This window comes from Gavialis gangeticus, unplaced genomic scaffold (assembly GCF_001723915.1).
Source record: "Gavialis gangeticus isolate Ggan-Ray unplaced genomic scaffold, GavGan_comp1, whole genome shotgun sequence".
Classification (NCBI taxonomy): Eukaryota; Metazoa; Chordata; order Crocodylia; family Gavialidae; genus Gavialis; species Gavialis gangeticus.
The window spans coordinates 41,728,814-41,747,897 of record NW_017728998.1 but is presented as its reverse complement, the minus strand read 5'-3'; the positions used below and the strand labels follow the sequence as shown (position 1 = coordinate 41,747,897).

Below are 19,084 nucleotides of genomic sequence, written 5' to 3'. Positions count from 1 at the left end.
CAAATCCATACATCCCCACACCCTCCCCATATGCCACATCCACACACATCCACAGCCCCCCACAAATCCCATACCTACCCACCCATAACCCTCCACACCCCCCACAATATACAAGAGTAAGATTTCATTTTGAGCTATTATGCAATCACCTCTATATATGCAACACAAACACACACAAATCAGGACAAAATATATTTTTAAAATAAAATTAAAATATGTTATTGTCAATTTTTGATTTTTAGTATATAATGGGGGGGCAGTTCCAGTTCCAAGATGACAAAGCCCCTTCCCAAAAGGAGTACTTCTGGGGCAAGGGGAGGGACTTCCAGTGGCAAAGGTCAGGAGTTAGGAGGTGGGACTTCTGGTTCCAAGATGCCAACCAGGGAGTAGGGCACCTGTCAAGGGGTGTGGCTACCCTTGGAGCCCTCAACAGCTCACCAAAACTCATTAAACAGCTCTCCAGCTGAAATAACTGCCTGCCCCTGATTTAGACTGTAAACTTTCTGTGGCACAGACTGTCTCTTACCCTGTACGTGCACAAGCGTAATGCAATGGGAATGAATCTTCAATCTTATTTCTGCTACTACAATACCAAAAACAATGCCCAGAATATGCTCAGACAATTCTGTGAAGTATGAGTTTTAAAAATGTGCTCATCCAAAAAAAAAGGAAACTGTGTTCCCTCATGGGTAGCAAATGCAAAAAAAAAATTTCCTGTCCAAAAGGGCATCCTTTTCCCCATGTCAGAAATGGGGCTCAATGACTAAATGAGCAGGGGGGTACAAATACAGGAGGTTACTCTTTGAGAATGTGTTAGTTTCAATATACATCTTGCTTTTGAATTCAGGTTTTGCATTTTGATTTGGCAGCCTAAGAAGGAAGCATGGTCTGAACATAAGAGTAGGAGCCAGAAGTTTCTGACCTCTAAGCCAGAATCAAACTGTAACATTAAATCATTCTATTTTTATTACAGTCTTTCTCAACTTTTTACTATCTTTTCCTCCAAGCTTACAAGCACTACTAACAAAGAAAAGGATTGCACAAGATTTTGATGTTGGAGGAAAGAAAGTGTTGTATGTGAATGTTTAAACTATTATGGAACTAAATCATCTGACAAGAGAGCATACAATCTGGTTTAAGGTCTGAATTAATGTAATGCAAGATCTCATGCTATCAGTGTAGAACTAAAATGTAACTACACCATTTCACTGCCTTCTGTATAACTTAAATATTTATCTTGTGTTGTAGTGAAAAGGAGAAAAGAGAAGTTATCTTCTTAGTGGATCATTGTTCATCCACAAGTTGCAGGTATTTTGAATGACTTGGGACTCAAATTGACATCTTGGATTGAATCTCTCTGTAAAATCCCTGAGACTAAAATCAAGATTAACACAAATGTATAGAATGTGACTAATGAAATTAGAGTAGATCACTTTGACTCCTGAAAATTGTTTGGTGTTACAGATCAATCGCATTTTGACAGGCATCACATTCATGTAGCAATTAAAGAAATCAAAGGACAACAGCAGAAACAGGATTAGCATTCCCAGTTGTATTCAGTGTAGTGATAAGCAAAATGAGATACATACCTGCTAATGCCAACTTGAGGGCGTGGAACACCTTGGGTTTCTGTTGGGAGCTTCCATAAAGAGAGGGCAGAACAATCTTCTTAGACTGAAGGAATAAATAAGCACTGCCAATCCAGACTTCAGAGCTGCTGGCCATCCTCTGAACCTAAAACACCATGTAGGTGAGCTGTGAGCCTGGTCCACTTTGAAGGCAGCTCTGATATGGGGTAAGCACAGAAAACACTACTACAAGCTTGTTGGGCGCTATTTTGTTGCCTTTTTATATGGACTTGCTCTTCTCTGTGTGTGAAAAACACTGTATTAGTGATACTGATTATTATTACTGTAGTTTCTAATGGATAAGATACATCTGTGTATAAGATGCCCTTCACACTCCTCAAAAGGATAAAATTTTGGGGATACACGTTTTTAAGATAAATTGAAGTTTGACCATCTCTTATTAAGATGTTTTCCATAATTTTCAGTACCTTGGTAATAGTATGGGATGCACCTTAATTTTAGACCTTTTTCAGACACAGAACTTGTTGCTTATACACTAGAAAACATGGTATTTTTGTAAACAGTGTTACAGCATTGTTCCCCAGGAAAACAGTGGCTCAAAGAAACCCAACATTAAAGTCCCACTAATGGGTCAGTTTTTAGTCCAGCAAATCTCTGAATTTAAAGCTGAGAACCTGCTGAGGGCTCACCAATCAGGATTCTAATCAGGATCCCAAGAACTGCTTAAACTTGGCTTCTTTCCACCCAGTAAAAAATCCCAAAGGTCAAATCTTGGTTTCACTGAAGTCACTGGACAAAATGGACATGAACTTCATTGAAGCCAGGATGCCATCCTGGTAGGACAGATGGAGGGAAGAAGATGGATCTGGCTCTCTACACACTCAGCTTCCCCACCAAAAACCTGTCTGAGTTAGTTTACAAGGCGCCACACTACCCTGCCTTCTGTAATGGTTTTGCCAGTTAGCCACACTGTAAAGGCATCATGACATGATGTAGAGCACGATGGTTGGTGAAACTCTTAAAAACAAAGCCAGGTCTTAAATATGACATGAAAACAATCCTCTCCTAAGTGTAAACAGTTTAAGCTTCAGCTACTTCAGAAACCAGGTGCAACCTGCATAAAATAACCGATAAAGAACAAACCACAACCATCAGCAATGTATTTTTGTTTTAGGGTTTTGGGGTTTTTTTGTTTTTTTTTAGTCAAGAGTTGCATAATATGTACCCCATGCAGAGAGGAAACTTGATAACATCTTGGTATCAGCCAGGCATACTCCCCTAACATGTGCCTGTTAAATGGAAACAATTTTGCAGCCAGAAATGGCCTGAACACTTATTGCAGATGCAAGCAGGTCTGAATTTTCCAATTATTGGAACCTGGTAAAATAAAAAAAAACCTTATCAGACTTTAATCGTGTACTTGAGGTCTTGGATACTTGGGAGGTTGCATCACATAGTAATCTAAAACAAGAAGCATGAATGTATTTCTTTTTTGTAGGTATTAGCCTAACTATTTTAATTTGTGCTGGCCTGAGGAAGCCCCACCACTCCTAGCAAGAGCAAACCCTCCCAGCCTTCAAACCCTCAGTTCCATGGCATCACAACTTAGAGCTATTTTGAGACCTCTTCTCCATTCACAAGCCTGACCCTACGTTCTCTTCCTGTCTACATGCCCACCTACCTCACCTTCAGTCAATCTTTTCCCCTCCACACATCCTCTTCCTACCATGTTAATCAACTTCCTCTCTCTGAATAGGATGCTGTATCCCATTCTCCATGTTGTTTTCTAGGTTTTAAGCGTGATGGCTGTTATCTTGGCCAACATGCAAGGGACTGAACCAAGGACTTACAGGCCAGACAGCAAGAATTTGGGATTTCAAGCCTTCTTGGTGAAGAGCTGGTCTGACAAGGAAGTGCCAGGGAATCTTGAAATTGCACATCACATGCAAAAACAGCTTAGAAGGTAAGTAGTCCCACACTGGCCTCACAACCAGGAATTTTCACATCCATGAAAACTGAATCATAGGGCTGGAAGGGACCTTGGGTCCTCTAGTCTGACCCCCTACACAGATGCAGGATGTGCTTCTTCTAAATCACTCAAACAATGTCCATCTAGCTTCCTCTTAAAAACCTGCAGTGAAGGAGATCCCACATTTTCCTCTAACCAGCTTGTTTCATTGTCCTGCTGTTCTTACAGTTAGGATTTTTTTCCTGAAATTCAATCTAAGTCTACTTTCCTGTTTTTTAAACCCTTTGTCCTGCCCTCCTTGGCTTAGGAGAACAATTTTTCTCCATCTTTATGGCAGCCAGTATCTGAAAACTGCTACTGTGTTTCCCCTTAAACATCTTTCATCCAAACTTAACTTCCTTAGGTCCATTAACTTTTCTTCATATGAGTTGCATTCCATGTCCTTTATCATCTTTGTCACTCACTTATGAATCTTCTCTAGTTTCTCTCTGCCTTTTGAAACATGGAACCAAAACTAGACAACGGTACTCCAGCTGAAGCCAATTTGTGTCATGTAGAATAGTATCATTGCATCCTGTCTCTTGCATACAGTGCTTCTATTACTATAATGCAATATTGGATTTGTTTTTTTGTGATGGCATCACATTGCTGAGTTAGGGTGAGTTTGAGAGCTATCGTCTCAGATCCTTTTCATCAAACCAGTTATACCACATTCTATATTATGCATCTCACTTCTCTCCCCTATGTATTGCACTTTATCTTTGTCTTTGACTTTTATCTTGCTGGTTATAGCACACAGTTCTATCAAGATGCCTTTGAATGTTAATCATGTTCTCCAAAGTATTTGCAGTTCCTCCCAGTTTTGTGTTATCTGGAATTCTGATCCTATGTCTGAGTTATTAATTAAAATGCTAAACAATAAGACCCAGAACTCTGCAAAACTTCTTGTAAGTCCAACATTGATACATTAATAGTTACTCTTTGCTTACAGTTATTCAACCAATTATGCACCCGTTTCCTGGTTATTCTATTTCCTTGTATTTCTCCAGTTTATCAATGAGAATACCAAGGATTTTGACATAGTCCCACATGACAAAGTCCAGGTATACTATGCCCACAGCATTTCCTTTATTCACCAAATCAGTTACTCAAGATCAAGGTGGTTTGTTTGGCATGATATTTTTTCTTAAGAAGTCTATGCTGGCTACTAGTGATCACCTCTTCATTCTCCAGATCTTTACAAATTTAATGTCTTATCATTTGCTCCAACAATTTTCCAGATATTGAGGTCAGCATGACACTATAGTTCCTAATTACTGACACTCTCTACTACCATCAGTCTCAAAAGAGACCTTTTAGAGTTGTTGTTATATCACAAGATTTTGCACTGAATTTTGCAGTTTCTTTCTTCTTTCATATCTCATCTCAAAATCTCAATCATATCTCAAATGTTAAAAATTATTTTAAATATTAGTTGTAGCTTCAGTAGCATCTAGAAATGCTATTGTGCTAGGTGATATAATAGTCATAGAAAACTAGGGTTGGAAGCGACCTTTAAGAGGTCATCTAGTCCATCCCCCTGATCAAAGCAGGACCATCCCCAACTGGATCATCCTGGCCAAGGTTCTGTCTATCCAGGTGTTACAAACCTCCAAGAATGGAGATTCCACAACTTCTCTGGGTATCTTGTTCCAGTGCTTTACTACCCTCCTCATGAGAGTTTTTTTTCCCCTAATATCTAACCTAAACTTCCCTTGGTGCAACTTGAAACCATTGCTCCTTGTTCTGTCATCTGCCACCACTTAGAACAGTCCAGCTCCATCTTCTTTTGAACCCCTCTTTAGGGAGTTGAAAGCTGCTATTGAATCCCCTCTCAGTCTTCTATTCTCCAAACTAAATAAGCCCAATTCCCTCAGCCTCTCCTCATAAGGCATATTCCCAAGCCCCCTAACCATTTTTGTTGCCTTCTGCTGGACTCTCCAATTTGTCCACATCTTTTCTGTAGTGAAGGGCCCAAAAATGGAACAAACCCAGAACAAAGAGATGTCAAAGAAACCCAGAACAATGAGATCACCTCTATTTAAAATGCAAATAGAATAACCATAGTTCTCCTTATGTTACTGTATTATTTACATTTACTTGGTGTAATATCCTTACTATGCAACATGATATTCCCTGTAGCATGCTCTGTTAGTAGCTTGCCTCCAGTTTAATGCTCCTAGCCTTTTTCCAGAATCGCAGTGAGAGCTCCAGTGTACCAGAATACCTGGAAGGAGCAGCAAGTGCTGACAGAGTGTTTCATTTGCTAGTACAGTGGTTCTCAACGTTTTTTTAGACTTGGGCACCCCTCAAAAATGCCAGCTCTAAGCTTTCACTTGATTTTTTTTTCACTACAGAAAAATAATAGAGCAATTCTTCTGTTGCAAAAACTTCAGAAAGACCACAACAGGTCAGAATGTTTATAACACTATGGATTCCTCTTTGAAATCTATGGTTTTATCTTTACACACCTAATAGTGTTAAAATATTGTGCAGCATCCTTTTAAGGATCTCTCAGCACCCCAGGGTCATGTGGCACCCTGGCTGAGAATTAATGGGCTAGTAGCATCTCCAGTGAAAATATCTTGAATTACGTATTGTCTTTAATACATGGCTTCATAAAGGAGAAAGATGTTCTATAACTCCAGAAAGTCCAGTGCAGAGTGATTTATTACAAACAGTAACATTTGGCAGAATATTTGCACAAATATGTTAGATTACTGAGGTGGAAATAGGCCTAATTCTTCCAGTGATTTAAATTATTCATTTTTTAATACAGTAGCCAGTGTAAAATGCTTTGCTGGTCCCTCTGCTGATTTAGTTCTTGGTGAACAAATGTCAGCGTCCGGCCATGTTTATAACTGGTATAGAAATACGTGTACCAGCAAAGTATGATTTTGTACCATTATATTAAAACAATGCATTGTCATTGCAGTTTTGCTAATATCGCTGCCTCTATACTAGGGGCTCCAGCTGACACAGTTATGATAATCAAGGACCACACCTCTTCCCACCTCTAACTGATGTGGCTTTGCCAGCTGGGGTCTATAGTATGGGCCTGACCTCCTAAATCCAGCATCATATCTGGTACTTATTAACAAGACACATCAGGATTATCATCTATTAACATTTGAGAGGTCTTTTTCAGTACCAGTTCTGCAAGATGACAAGATTCTGGCCTGTTAGTTTCTACTGTTAGGCTGTTTGTTTGTTTGTTTTCTTTTTGTAAAAAGCAATAAAAACCATGCTGCTGTGTGCATACAGCACATGGGAAGGCCTGCCTCTTGCGCTTAATGTGAGAATTCTCTGCTGGGGTAAAACAATGCTGCTCCATAGACTACACCAGCAGCAAACTGGGTTCTGTATTTAAAAAAGGCATCAGTGACATATTGTTAGGAAGGAAAAGAATACTAAGCCGCCCCACTGGACTGACAGCTCAGAAAATCCCCTTTCCAGAAGTGAAACTTTTTTCCGAGTCCAGAAAGTTAACTTAGCTTAACAGCACATGACCATAGAAAAAATGCTTGCTTTGCATTTTTGTTTTAACTTCCGATTTAGCAGCAAAAAACAGAGATAATTTAAAATTAAATGCTGGCAAAAGGCAATGACAAATTGGTTATCTCAGCCATCAAGTTTCAGATCAAGAGGATGTGTAGGGCATGCTGAAACTTTCTGGGCACTAGAAGGAAAGACCAGGATGGTCTCCCCTTGCAACCAGGGCCCCTGATGGATGCGAACAGAACACATAGTGTCACATCAGCCCACTTGCAAGCCACCCCCTTATCAGTGATGTTCATTTACCTTTTCCAAACACCCCTCCTCACGATTGCGAGAAGCCTGCACTTCCGTCTCTGCGCAGAACAGGAGAGAGAGGTTCACTGGGGGCTCCTGGTCATGTGGCTCTAATGACAGGTATCTCAGGAGGTACAGGAGGGGCTGAAGGCTACAAATCAGTGCCCTCCACAACTTCCTGGCTGTAGTCCTAGTGCCAGTTAGCTAGTTAGTTGCAAGGCCTGCAAAGTGCTACTGCAGAGAGGAAAGGGGTAAAATCTAGCATGCCTGTAGGTCACAGAGGCTCAGATAAAGCAAGTTCTGTTTCTGGGAAAGTGTGTTTTCCTGTGTGCTAGAGCTGAACCACCCTCAGGCCAAGGAATCAATGTTATTGGTCGAGGCCCCTGCCAGTCCTGAGTACATAAAAGTCTCACTAGAAAGTTAGCAGTGGGACAGGAAGGAGGAACTGGTAAAAAAACAGGCTTCTCTCATCAGCTGACTCACTAAACCAATCAACTGGATTTTAGGGATATGAGAGTGCCTTTGCCCTCCCTTTACCTTGGTCTGAATTTAGCTATATGTAACCCTTTATAGTCTGGACAGAAGTCTTAATATTCCAAGTAACATAGAAAAGCAAGCTTTAAACTTAGAGGTTTACACCTTAATTTTCCCAGCTTGGAAATTTGGGAGTTTGTGTTTATAAAAAGAAAGAAACGGGGCAGGCAGGAGGGGGTGGGGGTTGATGATGCAGAATATAAGATTGGCACTTTTAGCATGCATATTGAATGAGCACCACATTGTGAGCATCAACTATGTCTTCTGGCACCCAAATATTGCCCCTGGTTAACGAGAGAAACGGAGGCACAGCACAGTTAGGTGACTTGCCCAAGAGCAGCAAGTGAGGCACTGGAGGCCAAGAATATATTCAAAAGTTCTGATCTGATTTCCTCTTGCACCAGATGACATCTTCTCTCAGATCAGCCCATTCCCACAAAAGATTAATTCAGTCACTGCACCTATGGATTTGTTTTTAACAGGACTTTTTCACCATAGGAAATGGAGAATGAGAATGTGTTGGAAAAGTCAAGGAAATCCTTTCTATAGCATTAAACCTCTAAATTAGAAAAATGAAAGAAAGAAGGTTCTTAATACAGTTCCAATGTGCCTGCAAATTCATTGGGGGGGAGGACAGCAAGGAATAGGAAATGCTCTGTTTACCAGGGCACCCCTTGGAATAACTAGGAACAATGGCCACAAACTGACAGAGCAGATTTAGATTAGACATCAGGAAGAACTTCTTCATGGTAAGGGTTGCCAGAATCTGGAATGGGCTTCCAAGGGAGGTGGTGCTCTCCCCTACCTTGGGGGTCACTAAAAGGAAGCTAGACATGCACCTGGCTGAGGTCATCTAACCCCAGCACTCTTTCCTGCCCAGGCCAGGGGGTTGGACTGGATGATCTACTGAGGTCCCTTCCAACCCAAACATCTATGAATCTAGGAAAGTTCAAACATCTAGTGTGCATTTCTAAAAGGCTACTGCATCTTAGTTGCTTACTGTCCATGCAGCATGGCAAATAAAGAAAAAGATCATTGCACTGAGCCATAAACTGGGGCTAACCACTCTAGATTAAAAGACTAGTAGCTGTGACCACACAAAGCAACTGTAGAAGAGTGCAGATTGGGTCCAATCACGCTGTCTTTGAAGAGCCATAAAAATAGGCATGGTCTAGGAAATGAAAACTTTTTTAAAATCAATTTTATGAAGCTGTTTTCATTTCAAAGGCCTTGAAACTGCCCTATGTTTTGCTTCATTATATTAAGTCAATATATTTTAAACATATATTCTCCAATCTTTTTTTTTAAATCTAACTGGTTATTGACATACTTTTACTGCAATGCTGATTTTTGGTAAATACTGTTCCTGGGCCATAGGGGCTGTATGGCCAGACTTCTCCTGGTTCCCTATGCCTAAGCCAGGTGGGGCTGTCATGGAGCCCCAGCCAGCTGGGAAGTGCTCCACAGGGCTGGTCCATGGAGACAGGGCCCTTCCCAGACACTGGGGTGTGTGACAGCCCAGCCCAGCAGCACAGGTGGGGGCTGGCTGGGGAGCTGGCTTCCTGGGCCTGCTTGGAGGCGCTGGTGGGCTCCAAGCCCAGCAGCCACCGCCGCACCTCCTGTCCTGTGTAGTACCTGGGGCTGCAGGCACAGAACCATCTGCAGGCTGGCCGGGGTCAGGGTGGCTGTTCTGCCCCCATCACCTCCAGCTTCCTGTTGCTGCCACACCGCACCACTCTGGGTTGGGGGGATGGGAAGCTTCAGCCCCATGGCTTCTGCCCAGCGGATGGGTCTCCAGCTCCAGTCCCCAGATGCCTTCCACAGGATGCTGAAGGCTGGAGCTGGAGCTCTACACACTAGGCAGAAACCACGGGGCTGAAGCTTCCTGCCCCCCCCCCCCGCCCAGAGCAATGTGGTGTGGCCACGGCAGCAGCAGCAGCTGGAGGCGAGAGAGGCACAAAAACCTCCCCAGCCCTGGCCAGCTCACAGCTGCGGCTGTTGGGCCTGAGCCCACCAGCACCTCGGAGCTGGCCTGGGAAGTCCATTCCCCAGCCAACCCCCGCCCATGCTGCCAGGCTGGGCTGTCACACAGCCCTAGTGGGCTGGGAAAGGACTTGTCCCCTCAGGCTCGCCCTGTGGAGCACTTCCCATGACAGGCCCTCCTGGCTTGGGCACGGGGAGCTGTGCAGCCGGCTGAGAAGGACCCGGCCCTGGCAGCCCAGCCTGCCTCCACCCTCAGCAGTACTCACAGGCCAGCTAGGCTCATCCCTGCAGCCCCAGCTGCTGGCAAGGCAGGTAGATGGCGGGGGCCATGCCAGTGGTTCTGGCCATTCTCCTTCTATGGTCACCGGAGTGGGGAGGAGGGAATGGCTGACAGGGGCTGCAGTCTCCCAGCAGACAAACCCCCTCCCTGCTCCCTTTGTCTCAGGGGGCCATGCCGCTGGCCATACTCCTGCCCCTGCTTGGGTTGGTGAAAAGAGGGGTGGGGCTAGCCCTGCTTTCTAGACCAGAGAGCCCAGCCCCTCCCAGGATTACAAAGCATACTGGGATGCTGGGGGACTGTGATTTAACTTAAATCAGGAAAGGGTGTGGGACAGAAGTTGCATAAACTGGTTTGAGCCGCATCAGTTAAGTCTGATACTACATTCAGCCAGGTTTATCTTAAACCAGTTTTGGCCATTTTTAAATTGTATGTGCGCACTGAACTTATGTTCTGTTACAGGTTTAAACCATTTTCTGATCACTTAAACTGGTTTATGCATAACTTCTGTCCCTAGCCTGGGAGCCAGAAAACCTGCTTCCAAGGGAGAGTGGGGGTCTTTTCTGCCCTCCTCCCCCTTTCACTGGAGAGGCAAGCAAATGCTATTTGAAGGGAAAGCCTCAGGTAGAGGGAAAAAAGTCTGTTTGGGAGTTTGAGACTCATATTTCCTCCCTCTTTCTTATCTTTTCTTAAGTGGGTTAACACCATGGGGATATTAATCACTGAAGCAAACTGCCCAGGGTTCTGGCAGTTACTGGCTACAGAGGCCTGGCCCCCTCTGATTTGTAATTGTTTTGTCTCAGCATAGGATATAGCTGAGACCAGGTGTCCAGGCCACAGCCATAAGCCTGGGCCTTTTTTTCTGCTGTTTCTATAGCTATGGTGTTTCAGCATAGCTGCATGGCTGAACCCCAGCTATATGTTCAGGCCTCAGTACAGAATAGGCCTGGCTGGACTTTGCTGCCCAGTTCAGACCCTGTGAGGTAGGCCTGACCTCTCCTTCAAAATTTTCTTCTTGCAGTTTCTGCCCAGCAGAGCTGGGACTGTGACTAGGAATTCAGGGGTGCAGTATGCTATCTGGAACCACAGTTAATCCCACAAGGCCACCCAATGGAAGTGGGCCATGACCCTACAGCGTCACAGGGAGCAACGAAGGGCCTCTTGCAACACAGAAGGATCCCAGTTCTCTAGCAGCTTTCCGTGGCCCAGTGAACCTGAAGAGCAACTCAAAGCACTCTCCAGTGAAAGCCCCCTTCTCTAGCCCATTGCTAAAGGGAGGTATAAGGGTGCAAACCTCTGGAACTGCCTTTTGGGTGAGCCCCAAGTCCCAGACTGCCTGGGAAGAAACCTCAGGTGAAGCCTCCCCAAGAGGGTGAAATCTATGAACTATGCCTTGTAGTTGGTAGACTTTTTAAATTGTATTGTTTTTCTTTGTTTGCTTTGCCTTTGTTTTTTGTAATAAGTTTATCCTCTGTGTTTACACTGCTTGCAAGGAAGGAGTTCATTATGCAGGACACCCTAGCAATTTATTTAGTGTTTCCCAGGTGATCTGGGTGGGAGCTTAAGCCATGGCAAAATATACTTAGACCCCAAAACTGAACCCAGCCCTTGTTGCTGCCGACCAGTGCCCGGCAGAAGGGTTATGCTTAAAAAGTGCTGAAGACCTTCAATTCCCATTGGCTGGTGGCCTCAGTGGTAGTAAAGGGACCTAAGTGCTCTTACAGATAGGGCCTCAAAGTAGTCCAGCCATGAGTTAGGTGACTAAAGCTTGTGGGTCCTGGATATAAGGCTGGTGTTTCACAGAAGTCACTGGACTTGCTAGGGCAGATAAAAATATAGAAGGCAATAAAGCTAACAGAACACATGATCACATGGGCTAGTAACTTATTAACCAGAACAGGAAATTCCACCAATCCAATACCTTCTCTTGCCCTGGATATAATTTAAAACCAAGTATCCAAGACATCAGATATCTCTCTAGAAATTTCACTTAGCAATGCTGTAACTCTGAACCATGTGCTGAAGGAGTGTGTAGACTTCCCTTTTTTAAGGAAACAGAAGACATTAATCAGGTGCAGTTCAGTTGTCTCATCTCTTCTTTCTGAAAGGTGGAGGAGGAAGTTTGACAACTGATGTAGACCAGGAACAAAGTGAAAAAGAGAAAACCAGCCAAAAGTAAAGAGCTGAGACTGAGCAAACCGTTTATAAAAACAGCTGCCAGTGGAAGGGAGCAGAGCACAAAGGGCCACCTTGGAACACTCCTAGTGACCAGAAAACAGCATCGTGGAGAGCTGGTAAGAATACCCTGCCTGGTTTTCCAAAACTTAACAGATATTTTTCATTAAAGTACAGATGAAGTAGTGGGTATTTAAATCAGTCTATGTACATGACCAAAGAAGGTTTGCTTAATGTGCATCCCATCTTAAGTATGTATTTATTCCCCAGACCTGTAATAGCCAAGCAACCCACAGCACTCCTACAGGGCAGGAAAATACTGTTGTCTCTGTTGTACCTCCTGGGAAAATGAGGCACACAAAATTGAGTTTCATGTTCATAGTCACACAAGATACTGTGGCAAAGCTAAAAATTGATCCTGAGCCTGCTGAGTGCCAAGCAGCATGCTAATCACTAGACCGTCCTTCTTGCTGATTTGAATGTGTTTATCGTTATCTAATAGATCAACAATAGCAATGTATTACTCTTGCTAAATAAATAAGCACCTTTTGTTTCAAAAGCAGCATATAAACTGTCTTGAAGCTAAATGTTCAGAATAAATATTTAACTGCAGAGATGGTAAGTGTGATATTAAAATTTCCTTTATCAGTGAAGTTTGGCAGTATTGCTTTTCTGTTCTGAATTGCACTGGGCTGTACAGAACTCAAGTGGCCTAACAGGATTTATGCTCATATCTCAAGGAATGACTGAAGTCCAGAAGCCATGGCTGTTTGTCAGTAAGCTCATCTGAAAATAGGGTTTTCATCTCTTGAAAATTTGACGTTTTCTGGCAAAAATGTCAAGTTGATATATTTAGCTGGTTCATATTTTGATGAAAAAATATCATAAGTTCTCTATGAAAAGCTTTTCAAAAACAATAGTTAATCAGTACCACAATTTCTGTCCAGGATCAGTTTGAATAAAATGGAATATTATCAGCCAGCTCTAGCTGTGTATATTTGCTAAATTTCTGAGGAAGAGAATATTGCAGAGATTGCTTGAAATAAAGAATGGGGAAGTACAAGAGGAGGAGATTTCCTTTAGAGCCCAGACAAGCACAAAGGCTACAGACCTAGCCCTTCAGGCTAATTTGATTAAGCACAACAGTATTTGTAGCTAGGGGTCACATCTACATGAGACACTTTACTGCACAGTAATGATAATTACTGCACAGTAAGCATCTGCATTTACACATGCAGACATTGAGGCTAAATATAGACATTCAAAAAGCCCGAGCCTGAATCAATTCAATCTTTGCAGGTTAATCTAACCTGTGTAGATTGAACTGGGAAGCAAGTGAACAGACGCTCACTTTTGATTCTGGAAGTGCAGGCACATGCCTGCAGTGGCTCAGGCTCAGGCTAGAAGCCTCCCTTCCCTTCTGCAGCAGGTGCAAGACTTCAAGGAAGCTGACTGGGGAGCAGGGGGAGCCTGGCCAGGCCCTGGCCAGCCACTGAGTATGATTGGGGAAGGGTTTAAACCCTCACCCTGGCCAGCAGGGCCAGCCACTGTGAGCAGTGGTGGAACTCAGTGGGATTGGGAACAGCAGCAGTGGCAGGTCCCCTGGGAGGAGCCAGCTGACCTCTGCAGCACCTGGGGCAGTCTGCACCTGACCACCTAGTAGCTCCACTGCTCCTGCAGGGCTGTCCCAGCTAAGCAGCATGCTTGAGTGCAGCACCTGGAACAGCTGCAAAAGGCCCAGGGGCAGCAGCCAGGGCATTATAAGCAGGGAAGTGGCCCCAGCCAGGCCAGACCCAGGCAGACTCCAGGGCTGCTTCCCTGCTTGTAATATCCTGGCTGCTGCCCCTAGGCCCCATGTGGCTGCTCCCATTTTGTTACAGGTTTAAACCAGTTTCTGATCACTAGTAACTTCTGTCCCTAGCCTTACTAGCGGTGATTCTGTCCCAGCTTAGTAGCAGTAATTGGCTCTAATCATGAGTAAATTTGCTACCTGGAAATGCAAGTAGCAAATTTACTCAAGATTACTTACTGAGCAGTAGTGCATATGTAGACACCTGACCAGGAGCAAATGTGCTCCCAGGCAGCAAGGGGTAAGATAGCGCTTCTTGCCCCTGGGAGCTGTCTGCTGCCATAGTAGGCTCTGCCACTGGAGCCCAGGTGGGGACAATGCCTCTCCTGCCCCAGCAGCAGGGAACTCCCAGCTCTTGGTTCACGACTGTAGGGCCTGGGCTGGGAGATCCTTACCTCCCAGCACCAGCTCTGTGGTTGTGGGGCCAGTACTGAGAGATTCTTCTCTCCCAGTGCTAGCTCTGCAACCACAGACCTGGACTGGGAGATAAGGATCTCCAAGCCTGGGCCCCATGACCGCAGGAATTGGACTGGGAGATAAGTAAACTGCTCCCGGATTCTTTGCACGTGTAGATGTGCCAAGTGGCACACAGGGAATGATATCACTAGTATGCCATTGGCTGCCTTTGACTCCTCTGCAGAATGATCGTGTATGGGGAAGACTTCAACACAAATCCAGAGCAAAGTTTGGGACTCATACCTCTGCATGCATAGTGAGATGCCCTAACTGCTCCAGCACTAGACCCCATCTTGAAGTACAGCAAAGGACATTTATAATCCTTTAACCATATTTTCTGGACCATTATGACGACAACATCATTTCAGCACTACCAACAAATTGTTATATGATGTACCTGTGAAGCAGGGATTACAGCAGAACTCCAGTTAAAAGAACTGTTTGCCCAAGACCAGATGTATTTCATACTCAGGGGTGCAAAGGATAGGACAGCTCATGGAAACGAGAAGGTTCAGATGACTGCAGCTCTGCTGAATTACTCCCATTTTATAGAGTGGAAAGCTGAGTCATGTAAGAATGAAGCTACTTGTTCATGATTACACAGAGAGTCTGAGCTAGGAAAGCACATAAAATGCCTGACTCTTAGTTTTCTTGCTGTGGGGGATTCAGTCTACCCAGGTTTGGGCTAAGCACTGCAGATGCAGCCAAGTACAATACAGTAGATAGGAAGCCTTCTGTAGTGAAGTGTTAACATTTTAGCCCTGACAGGGAAATTGTTTCCTTCTGGAGGTTTAGGATGTGATGACAAACAAAGTGGGGAAGGGTGTAGGCTGTAATCAGTTTCTTTACATGAAGGATATAAAAATAGCTTTGCTTTCACTGTGAGACGGGGAAGGGATTTCTTTCCTAAGGAGGACAAACATTATAGTTACCAGAACTCCTCCCCCCACTCCACCCTCTGAAACGTAGCAGCCTGGACTGTGATGTAGATGAGCTCAGTCCCCTGGAGGGGCTGGCAGGAGCAGCAGTGAGGAGAGGCACAAAGGAAGAAAGGTTCTGCTATAACCGGTATGCTGGGTTCCCTTTCCCTTGCTTCATAGGGGAGGAACTAAAGCCACATCCAGAAACCATATGAATCTCTTAGGAGCAGGGAAACATAACAACTAACCGCCTCTCTGGGAAGCTACACAGACTCCACTTGTCAGGGCCTTTCCCTGGGCTGCTTCCTGGGGGCTGGCGTGGAGGTGGTGGTTGGGATGGGTCCTTCACCTCTCTGTCCCTGTAGATATAACCTTTGTTGCACTTCCAGCCTTGCCAGCAACTGGTGATGGGAGAGACACTGCAATGAAATCTGATAGGCCAGAGAAGCTTTAAATCGTCACGCTTCTGCTCTGGCTACTAAAAGTGCATGCTTTTGCTGGCTTGGTTGGCTAGCCCTATCCTTTCCTCTGTCCCTCTGATTGGCTGTGGGATTTGCTTTTTTGCTTGTCTGAGAGGCACTGTCGTTCTACAGTGCAGTCAGGACATGTAACAGTTGCTGGCTCCTCTCACCAGTCATGTGGGCTGGTGGGATGAGGAAATCCTCTGGGTAGGGCTGATGGCTTACAGGAACCAATCTAAAAGTGAGACTGAGGCTTCCTGGAGAGAACTGGCGATTAACACTTTAGACTCTGAACTGAAGTAAGCAAGCAGTATCACCAATGCCAAGCACCCCGAAATCAAGTCCTGCAAATAATGTAGTTATAGAAAAGGAGTACGTTCAGGATTTTCTTCCTTTGCCTTCATGTTTCTGAGCTTATAGGATGTACTCAAGTAAGGTTTGCAAGCTGATTTGTACAATCAAAGGATTCTATTTCACAAGACTCTGGGATCTGGAGCTTTGAGACAATGATCACTCAGGATTAAGTTAGAAGAACTGGCAACACGAGAGGCTGGATATGGGATGGGTGATAATATATAATACTTCAGCAAGAATCAAAATGGCAAGAGAATTTATTAAAACAGCTGGAAATAAGAGCACTGAAAGCAACCATTGTAAGGCATTGCCAGAGACAACAGGGAAGAAATATGTAACTGGGGAAAGCAAAAACAATGTTGCTAGGGAGGAAGCCAGAATACATTGTTGAACAAATGGTAGGAAAGTATTTGGAAGAGAAAGGAGAACACAAGCAGATGTGATATCTAGTTAGAATGGTAGTTGCAATATTGTCACCCTTAAACCTTTAATATTACAACTTGGGTCTTAAATCATACGATGTTTTTAAAAAATTTATTGAAGTTCCTTTTTCTTTTCTTCCTAGTTTCTAAATCATAGATGTGTACTTAGATTGCCTTTTCAGGTGTGTCTCTGACCATAAAGACTAGAAATTTCCCTTAAAGTTTAAAAGGAAAGCTGAGATTTGTGTACCACAACATGACCCCGAGAGTTGGGGAATTTGAAAACAATACTCACTGTCACAAATCTGATGATTAAATTCTGAAAACTATCAACTCTGCTGCTGTGATCTAGGCAGGAAGGAGCCTGCACATTTTAAAGTAGTCTCATTTTAAAACTCCCCATTTGTTCTTGAGAAACTTGAAAGAGAAGAATAAAAGTCCTATTTGTACAGAAGTATACAAGATAAGTAGAGAGTGAACTCCAGTGAGGAACAAGGAGTAATGTTGCTAAGATGTAATGTTTTGTGCTGTACGTCTCAGAATGCTTTCCATGTATATACTTTTCCCTTTTAATTCTCATAGAAGTATAATGAAATGAAAAGTACATCCATATTCAAGACATTTACATATAATTTTGTGAGTAGCATGATCACAGGAATAATAACTGTTTACCAGATTGCCAAGTCTTAGCTACCGGCTGCTGTAGCTAATAACCACTATAGCTAAAGTCACAAATGTTTTCATTTTAATTATTTGTTTTTATGTACAACAGAAAATTTATGCTTGAGGTTGTTTTTCATGCTTAGACTCTTTTCTCAAGATTATTTGTTTTGTTTTTTTCCTCCCAGAGCTTAGACGGGAAAAAAGAAAGAAACCCTCCCCATGTTTTGAATTCAAATGGTAGTAAAAAAATTATCTTCATTAACCAGGGTACAGTGATTACAGTGTTTAGGACTAATTGAATAAAAAAAATTCAAACATTTTTCAAATGTTTCTCATTGCGCTAAAAAAATTGGAAACTGAATTCTTGAAAAATTTCCAACATGAGAAATGTAAGATGCTTGGTTTAAAAAATGAGGAAAAATATTGGACAAAATTTTGTCTCAATTTTACCCCAAATCTTTTTCCATCAAATTTCAGTTAGTTGACCTTTCAAGATTAAAAATGTTCTGACCAGCTTTAATAGTGCTGTCATTAAAATATCCAAGGGTTGGCTTGATTTGGCAAATAATTAATGATCTTTTTCCATCCCGATTATGTTTTCTTTTTTTGAGGACATTATTTGCAGCGTGGAAAATTGTCCAGCTGAGTGAGAAAGATGCCTGCTCCAACATCACACCTTTGGAATTACATCCCAGAAGAAATCCTTATCCATATATTTTACTACCTGTCTCTTCGAGACAGATACACAGCATTCCAAGTGTGCAGACACTGGGCTGCAGCAGTTACTACTAGTTCAGTGTGGCATTTCACGGAGATCAGGTAAGGGGGGTGGTTTCTAATGCTTGAAGCTGTGGATGGAGACAAACATATGGGAATATATCAATATCAATCAGTATCAATGCCATGAGTGTGCAGTGCCATATAATCTGTTTTCTGCGTCATTGTTTTTTGTACAAAAGCAGCATTACTAGTTATGGCCTACACAAACAGAGACATATAACCTGTGTCAGTAACATTACTGCAAACAGTAGGTTCTGTTTGTGGTAGGAAAAATAAAGTTTTTGTTGATGGCATGATTTTTAAAAAGAAAATATTAAGAATTGTAAGTCAAAGAACAGAAAGTCAAGGAAAAATGGTTTTAGTATCTAGTTCTTTTTATAGTGCTTTTAATCCATAGAACATAGAGGTGTTTTTATAGAAGAGGTCAGTATCATTATTCCTACTTTGCTGATGGGGAAACTGAGGCATGGTGGAGGTGAAGAAACTTCCTAAGCTTGCTCAGCAATTTGGGAATAGACCTCAGGTCTCTTGAGTCCTAGTTCCATGCTCTCTCAGGCCACACTGGGTACATCTACATGTATACTTTGACTAATTAGCACTGCAGTACAGTGTCATTGTCTATGCATGCACTGGTATTAGGGCACAGTAAATTAATTAACTCCGCTGTAGGATAGTACTTTCCCCAACTTTTCCTACCATGAAGTCATTACATGTGCAGAAAGACATGGGTCAGTGGTGACAGGGGCTGGCTGGGGCACAAGAGTGCTAATGTACAGGGGCTGCTTGCTGCCTAGCCCTGTACTGTAGCCCCCTTGTGCCCC

General features: G+C 43.2%; 2 protein-coding genes across 5 annotated transcripts in view; one reads left to right on the top strand and one right to left on the bottom strand.

The window, feature by feature from the left end:
• The window catches only part of TRADD (TNFRSF1A associated via death domain), a 43,662-nt gene extending 35,859 nt beyond the window's left edge, over window positions 1–7,803 (bottom strand). The window contains exons 1-2 of one of the 2 annotated variants that reach the window (XM_019505774.1): window positions 7,399–7,803; window positions 1,590–1,785 (exon numbers count right to left, since the gene is read on the bottom strand). In XM_019505774.1, coding sequence (XP_019361319.1) covers window positions 1,590–1,725 — 136 coding nt within the window. In that variant the 5' untranslated portion in view covers window positions 1,726–1,785; window positions 7,399–7,803. The remainder of the gene's footprint in view (window positions 1–1,589; window positions 1,786–7,398) is intronic. The other variant, XM_019505773.1, reaches the window with a different exon arrangement.
• Window positions 7,804–12,458: 4,655 nt separating this feature from the next.
• Window positions 12,459–19,084, top strand: part of FBXL8 (F-box and leucine rich repeat protein 8) — a 13,848-nt gene continuing 7,222 nt past the window's right edge. Inside the window, exons 1-2 of one of the 3 annotated variants that reach the window (XM_019505765.1) lie at window positions 12,459–12,477; window positions 18,095–18,302. In XM_019505765.1, coding sequence (XP_019361310.1) covers window positions 18,139–18,302 — 164 coding nt within the window. In that variant the 5' untranslated portion in view covers window positions 12,459–12,477; window positions 18,095–18,138. Of the gene's footprint in view, window positions 12,478–15,694; window positions 15,732–17,646; window positions 18,303–19,084 lie in introns of those variants that run through there. The other 2 variants (XM_019505764.1, XM_019505763.1) reach the window with 2 other exon arrangements.